The sequence below is a fragment of the Capsicum annuum genome, chromosome 7, assembly GCF_002878395.1.
Source record: "Capsicum annuum cultivar UCD-10X-F1 chromosome 7, UCD10Xv1.1, whole genome shotgun sequence".
NCBI classification, from domain to species: Eukaryota; Viridiplantae; Streptophyta; class Magnoliopsida; order Solanales; family Solanaceae; genus Capsicum; species Capsicum annuum.
The window spans coordinates 202,816,062-202,824,122 of record NC_061117.1 but is presented as its reverse complement, the minus strand read 5'-3'; the positions used below and the strand labels follow the sequence as shown (position 1 = coordinate 202,824,122).

Below are 8,061 nucleotides of genomic sequence, written 5' to 3'. Positions count from 1 at the left end.
TGGGGAGGACGGGAGAAAAGACACTAAGAAAGGTTTCTAGTAATACTTAAACCACATAAGGGTGATTAATTTGGAGAGTTCGCCAAGGAAGGTCATGTTAATTAACCCTAATAGCGACTTTCGGACAATTCCATTCTTTGTCTTCTTCTCAACCTCTCCTCGTCAATATACATAGTTTCAGGCTAGGCTTCCCCTATATCTTCAAAGTTTTCATGTCTTCATATCCACCACAACATTATTTATGGCATATCTTCCATCTTTAGCGGTTTAAACTTCTCAAACTTATAAAGCGTATCGTTTGCTTCCAAATTTATCTGCATAATATTTGACATTTTAACTCTCTAAAACTAGACATGAAGATGGAGATGATCTCAATCCATGCTCAATAATCTGAAAGTTTAGAGGAGACTTTCCCGTCCTTGACAGCGAACCCCGCAACTCCTGAACGTAGCATTTTCTTATATATTTGTTTGAACCAAAATAAAATATGTTTCCTTATTCCAGATACTTTCATAATTCCTCACGTTATTTTAAAGATGTTTCTAGGTTGCTATTATTCAGTGTCGTTTGAAGACGTCTTTCCCTGCTATTTTTTAAAGACTTCGCGCAATAATAAAGTTCTCCATGCACTAATCAGTATTTATTGTTTTCTCCACCAAATTGAAGGGCAGAATTGTATTGGTTGTCAGAGATGTACCATGATTGTTTGTTTTTTATAGGTTTGCCCTTTATGTCATAACTTGAACAGGATTGTTTTATGTTCTTGCAAGGAAAATAAAATTTAGAGGTCAGGAAAAGGGACGGGGATCAAAACATTGGTACAAAATGATTTAGTGCTACATTTATTTAGCTTTAGATGCTGGTATCGACTTCCAAATACTCATTTTTCAACTTCAATCAAATATTGTCCAAATACCTATGTCCCGCATTGGTTGAGGGAATGTGTTGTTATCACCTCATATAGTTTTGGGCAACCCTCAAATCATGGTTGAGGGAATGAGTTGCCAAAAATCCCACATCAGTCGAGGAATAAGTTGCCACAAGTCCACTTTAACATGATATCAGAGTCAAACCATCCCTATTCTTAGTTTACCTAATGACGGGCGCCCATGTTATATTGTTCAAGCTCCAAATGCCTTGTTGTAGGCACATGGTGTTAAATGTCCCACATTTAGTTGAGGGAAAGGGTTATCTCCTTATATGGTCGTGATAAACCTCATTTCATTAGCTAACCTTTAGAGTTACCTTAAGAGTCGATGTCCATTTTCTAAACAGGTACAAAGGAAATATTTGATGATGTTTATTGGTTGAGCCAAAAGTTTAGGAAGATTTGCATTTGTTGGAAAATTGGAATAGAGAAAATTTGCCAGTAAGAGCAAAATGTGTGATCACTAAAAATGATATAAAAGAGAGAACTGATAAGCAAAGAGTAAATAAGAGATAGGATAAGAAAATTATTGATTGCTATTACTATTTTTTGGTATAACCAAACTCATATGCAAGAGGGTGCTACTGTAGGGACAAAGCACCTCTTGACAATAGTTTTATGCCTGAGACTCAAAAGTTCATTTGATAGATGAATTGCACCTAAAGTTGCACTTCCCTTTAGAGTTAAAAACAAGTGTTTATATAATTTGTTTTTTTTGATGCAAAAGTAGTTTCATTGATAATATAGATCAATATATGGACTTTTTGGAATTACTAGGGAGATAATATAGTTGAGTATATTGATATTCCCAGCAGTCTCTTGTAACTTTTGATATTGGTACCTTCTTGGTACTTGGTCAATACACCTTTACCTTATCAACAAAAAAAGTTGCAGTTCCCCGCCAGAAATATGACTACCTTTTAACAATTTATTTGTCTTAAGAGTCCTTTTGTGAAATTAGAACTGTAATCCAAATATTTGGTGATGCATTTTACAATCTGTAAGTAATTCCTCGAATTTGTCTCTTTACTTATTTTCACCATCTTCAACTCTCTAATTCCAGCCCAATTCTCTGTGTTGTTATTTTGATAACCTTCTGTCAGTTCTTGATATCTCAATCAGTTTATTTGAGAACCCAAAAGATTCTCAAGTCTCAAGCCTTAACTAGTTCAAAATAAATCAAGAACCGAGAGTTCTGTACAGTAATATTGAAGCACTGAGAATAGCCTCTAATTTCCTATTTTCTATTTTAATCCCCATTCCTATCACTTCCATCAAACATCAGCGTAAGTTATTTTTCATATTTTGAGCTACAAGATCATTTTAAGGCCCCAAAACTCCTGTATTGAGATGAGTCATCATGACGATCTATTTGGTTCAACAAGAGGAAGACCCTCACAATTATCCTACATGACAAAACCATAACTAATTTCCATAAGAAACAGATCTTAAACAAGATAACAAAACAACTAATCCCGAGGTTGTGAGTTCGAGTCACCAAGGGAGCAAAAAAGGGTGGAAGCTCCGAGGGAGCATTTTTAAAAAAAAAAAGTGAATGGACAACCATCCACCCTTGTCATGCAAGGTTGATACTCACTATCCATTTTCAGCATCATAGACAATAACAATGTTTACGTTCCAACTCCCATAGATCACCATTGGTTGCCATTGTTAATCAGTTCCGTGCTTAGACTGGTAAAGGAAAATATACGTTGAAATGGCATGTTTTTTGACCCACATTAAAATAGCGCTTGACCTATATGTAAGTGGATTCCTAGTTCCATTTTGTTCTGAAGTGGAACCAAGTGCATCCTTGCGGTCATTGGCTTGCAAACTGCCAACCACATCAGATTTTCACCCCTTTGTTGCTAATTATACTTTATTACTGCCTCCAGCCTATATAAACAAACCCGCTTGACTAAAGCACAACGTGAGAGAAGAAAGTCCAAATGTGTCATTGGCTCATTGCACTTTGCTTTGCTGGAGATATTTTAAAGTGATTGTTTGAAAAAAAAGGTAAGAGTATAAAGATGTCATTCCGAACTTGTAGTACGTAAGATTGTAAGGTATCTTGACAGTTGAATATCACCAAATTGGCATTTAAGGAAGAACAATCTTTTCGAATTAAGAGAATCTGGAAAGTGGATCAATGATCAAAAATGTATCTGATTTGTCAAACAAATTAACTCCACATATTGACTTTATCACCACTTCATCAACACAATTTGACTCCTCCCTGCTATCCTGCTGAGCCCTACCGAACAAGTTCCTAAGAATGTCAGCCACAGAAGGTAGGCACACCAGTAGGGACTATGAACAAGAAATAATAGAGCCTATTGAACTACTTCTCAGAAAAAAGAACCTATTCAACAAAGTTCATTAATTCAATTTTCTTTTACACGTTTTTAGGCATTTTCCAAAAGAGAGGTTCAGCATTAGATAAAAGGCTTGCTTGAACGGACCCTAGAGATAGAAAAATTCTCTGTAAGCTGCTTAAATATCTATAACAATATTTTAGTGTCTCAATCACTGTAACAATAATTCCGCCATATATATGTCATGCTAAATCATCCACAGCACAGGGTCTAAACATTGCAATAATTGGGATGTCATAATCATGAAAATTAGCAATGAACGCACCTAATCTGCTATATGCACTAACGACTATTACCAGTAATAGTGAGAATGTAAGGGTGAATATTCTTTTTTCTTTTAGCTGTAACCTGCAAACTGTATTGAGAGGGAATATTTGTGTGTGATATTGATAGTCTAGAGGAGGAATGGTTTGCACACTAGGTTCTGGAATAATAGGTGGTTGAACAGCACTTCCCCGATATATGATTACCCCAGCCTCTATAAATTATCATGTAAACCAACCTCCACGGTATCTCGGAACAGGGAGAACAACACATGGGGTCTTCTTTACAGAAGGAAGCTACAAGACTCTGACGTTGTCCATATGAGCAATCTTTTATACAGGATTATTTGAAGGTTACAAGATAAATATGCAGGCACCAGAGAGGTGAAGATGGGGCAATGACATGGAAGGAAGATATTCTATAAAAGCTGGCTATTCCAAACAGGTGCCCAGTGTGATCTGATTGATAACTGGCCATGGATACATACGGAAGATCAAGTTGCCAACAAAGATAATACGTTTCAGTTGGACCACCCTTCATAAAGCATGTCTAGCCAGGAAAATCTTAGATGTTATATGTGCCAGCAGAATTTTGAGTCAAAGAAACACCTGTTCCTTCATTGTAGAGTGGCTTCAGACATATATGAATGTGTTCTCTATCTCTGGGCTTAGCTGGGGAATACTAAATAAGCATTTGAACGATGGTGTAATCGGGGAGTTGGTAAGTCCATCAAACAAGTATGGAGGATGATCCCTGCAAATATCTTTTGGTGTGTCTGGACAGAAAGGATCAGAAGATGTTTTGATGGTTCATCAACTCCAATTCATTTCTTTAAGGCTGGATGTTTAGTATATTTATATAGATGGCATAATGCCTCACCTATAACTCCTTTATACTTTGTTAGCTCTGTAGTCCTAACATAGTCTCCCATGTAAAGCAGCTAACTAAGTTTTTTGTGCTTACCAAGTTTTGTATTTTATGCATCTATTGACGCCAGTCATGGAATTTAGCATTACTCATTAAAAAAAAAAAAAGTTGCAACTGAACCTTCAAATAAACAAGAAAAAGGCTAATAAAGAGACTATATAGAAATATATGATTGACGACCTATAGCACGTGGAAGTAGAACACTTACCATCTTGAGGCATTAGTGGATAATCTGAAGCACTAAGATTGATAAACCAGTCCCACTTTGAACTTTCCTTCAGCAGAATGGATATAGCTTGAAGGGTACAAGCAAACATCGTAGGGCCCTTATAAGTCACTAAATTTGACTGTGACATTACTCGAACATTCTCTACTTTGCGGAACGTGGGATCATTCTTCACCGACATTGTTAAGTTCAGCCTTTCTTTAGGTGGAGCCTCAAGATCCATATGTAGAATATACTGATTCCTCGGGTGATAAACCGCTTGCAAAGTCCTCATCATTCTATGACTATCCCCCTTTGTGCCTGATATAAGATAAGCAAACCTAGGTGGTTCATTTTTCGAAAATCCATTCGATTGAAACGACTTGAAATCAGATTCCACAAAATACCCATCCGACTCTACAGGCCTAGCAAAAGAAACCATATCCAACTGCACTTGATCTCTTCCATAAGATGATGAATATAACCCAAAAATTGTTGCTGTAAACAGAGTAATAGACACAAGCAAGCTCACAAAAAATGGTATTTTCCAATGTCTATCACCATATACTCTTCCTGAATAAGAACTGGCATGTTTCCTCATTCTTTGTCTAGTATAATTTTACAGCAAAAAGTTTCCAAGACTCAGGCTTTTCGCCTTAATCTTGTCGAAAGGTAAAGAAAAGGATTGAGCTTTACCATCAAAGTGACAAAAGATGATATGGGCTATCACCAAGAATGAGCAAGCTCAAAAGCTTCCAAATTTCCACCGACGAAAAAGTAAAATTATTGGTTTGCGGGGTTTTACCATCCAAAGAAACTAACTATTACAAAGTAAACTAACCAATAAAAGCAATGTTGAAAATGGCAAAAAAAAGTGACAACAACAATGTACTACTAAACTGTTATGCAGTACAGAAAAGGGGAAACAAACAAATACAAAAAAGCAGATTAAATTCAAACAAACTAATCAAGATTTCCCACAAATAATAAATAGCTTAACCCCTTTTCCTTAAACCTTAGATCTAATGACCTTAGTTCAAGAAAAGGTTTCAAGAACTTAAATCAAATAATTAGTGATCTAACCCAAATGAGTTTAATTCAAGAACTGATCTTTAGCATAAAAAAAATGAACTGGGTATTAAAAAATGGATTTTAAAAGTTCAAAGAAGCAGTATTTTAGCTGAAATAAAGATTAGAGGAAGGTGGTGCTGAAGGGCAAGAGAGGGAGAGGTGACAGTAAAGATTGCTTAAAGTGTAGGTAATGACCTAATTTATATGATTATACACTTGATTATTGCTGTATTATATGTATAATGGGTATTCATTAGACTGTTAATTTGGAGTTAAACAAGGAGACAGTGTTATTAATATACTACTGCTAGTACTAGTAAGACAAAGCAAAAGGTTAATTAAATTAGTTGTTGGGGGTAACAAGAAAGTGAGGTTTTAAATTTCTTCACTTGTACATTTAATTAGATAATTTATCTATTTTTTTACTGATATATCATTAAATTTATCATATTTAAAAGAAGATATAGTAAAATATTTCTATTATTTAGGAGTTGTTTAATAGGAGGGATAATGAAAAATTAATTTTGAAATTAATTTTAGGATGAATTTATCTCATGTTTGATTGAGATAAAATTTATGGGATAACTCATTTTGGAATTAGTTATACGGCGCATTAAAGTGTTATTTTTATCTTTCTTAAGTGTAGAATAACTAATTCTAGGATATATAGATAATCTCGAGATTAATAATCTCGGAATTAACTTTTTTTTTCCAACTAAACAACCCCTTATTGTTTCTTAAAGTATGTCGGCTTATTCTTCAACAGGCACGCGGAGCTTACATTTTCATGTTCTATTTCACTCTCGAGGGTCAAGTATTGTTGGATGAAGGGAGTAATTTTTATGTGGTGAGTTGTGATGCATTAAACTCTATTTAACTTTTTTTAGTGGTTTAAAGTTTCTTCAATTGCACTCTTCATTTTTATTTATTTGTCATATTTTTAAATTGCATCAATTAATTCTATGGATTTTTTTTTTCACTATATTAATATTTCTCTCTATGTATTACTAAAGATAAAAATGAAAACAAATACAACTAATAATTATATTTGGATTTTATAAAATGACAAATACTCCTATTAAGTAGTATCTAATTTTAGTAATAACAACAACTAATTAGGAATGTTGCGAGTACAAATGGAAAAGTTTAGGGGTTTTGTTGTGTGCTAGTTTTTATATGGTGAATTGTGACGTGTTGATTTTTATTTCTCTAGATATTAAGTGTCTGTTTGAATTGGATTAAAATTTGATCAAATTAGATTTTAATTCTGTTTGGATTGGATTAAAATTTGATCAAATTAGATTTTAATTTTTTTTATTTATTTTTTAAGTGTTTGGTAAAATTAAAAAATACCTAAAAAAGAAAATAAAAACTGATTAAAAAAGGCAATAAGTGAGAAGTTGAGTACTCTAATTTTTTATTTTTTAAATTAAAATTCTTTTAGATTTGACCATCACATTTACTTTTTTATCCCTTATATTTTTTCCTCTAATTCGAATAACACCCTGAATTTGTAGCCCTTAAATATATGATTTTTCTTTCTTTTTCTCTTTGCTGCTTCTTTTCGTCTCTTTCCCCAATTTTCTCTCTTTCTCCTTTGTTTTCAACGAATCATCATACATTGAAGGTTTGCTCAAAATAAATTATTTTAAAATTAAAAATTATAAATAATTCACTTTATTTTGGTATTAACCATTTTGAAGGACATTTAAGTCATTTTGACAATAAAAAAGTACTTAACAACACTTATTTATCAAACACATTAATAATTTTTTTTCAGTTTCAACTCTTCTATCCAAACATTTATCTGCTTAATTTATAAGCACTTATTTTAAGCTTTTAATCACTTAAACTAAAAAACTATTTTTAATCCTATCCAAACGGGCTCTAAAGGTACTTTTGACTTATTTTTGTACTTTTTGGGGTTTAAAGGTGAGTGCTTAAAAATAGTTTTTAATTTTGCCAAACATAACTAAAATTAAAAAAAAAAAAATAGAAACCAAAAATACTTAAAAATAAGTCAATCCAAACACCTTGGACATGCAAAAATTTGAAGTTTTTGATTTTGAATGTTAACTTTTACGTTGTAAATTGTGACGTGTTGAACTCTATTTTTCTACAAGTTACGGGTTTCGTTACTTGTACATTCAATTGGATATACGCAAAAACTTTGAGTTTTTGATTTTGAATGTTACTTCCTCTGTTCAACAATACTTATTTATTAATGACTTGATACATATCTTAAAAAATACATTAAAAAATTATAAATAATAGAGATAATTTTACTATAT

The 8,061-nt window shown here is 33.1% G+C and overlaps 1 protein-coding gene across 1 annotated transcript in view; it reads right to left on the bottom strand.

The window, feature by feature from the left end:
* Window positions 1-6,029, bottom strand: part of LOC107855023 (beta-glucuronosyltransferase GlcAT14A) — a 12,608-nt gene extending 6,579 nt beyond the window's left edge. Inside the window, exon 1 of the mRNA XM_016699995.2 lies at window positions 4,703-6,029. Within this exon, the coding sequence (XP_016555481.1) occupies window positions 4,703-5,300 (598 nt within the window). The 5' untranslated portion in view covers window positions 5,301-6,029. The remainder of the gene's footprint in view (window positions 1-4,702) is intronic.
* Between the last annotated feature and the right edge of the window lie 2,032 nt (window positions 6,030-8,061).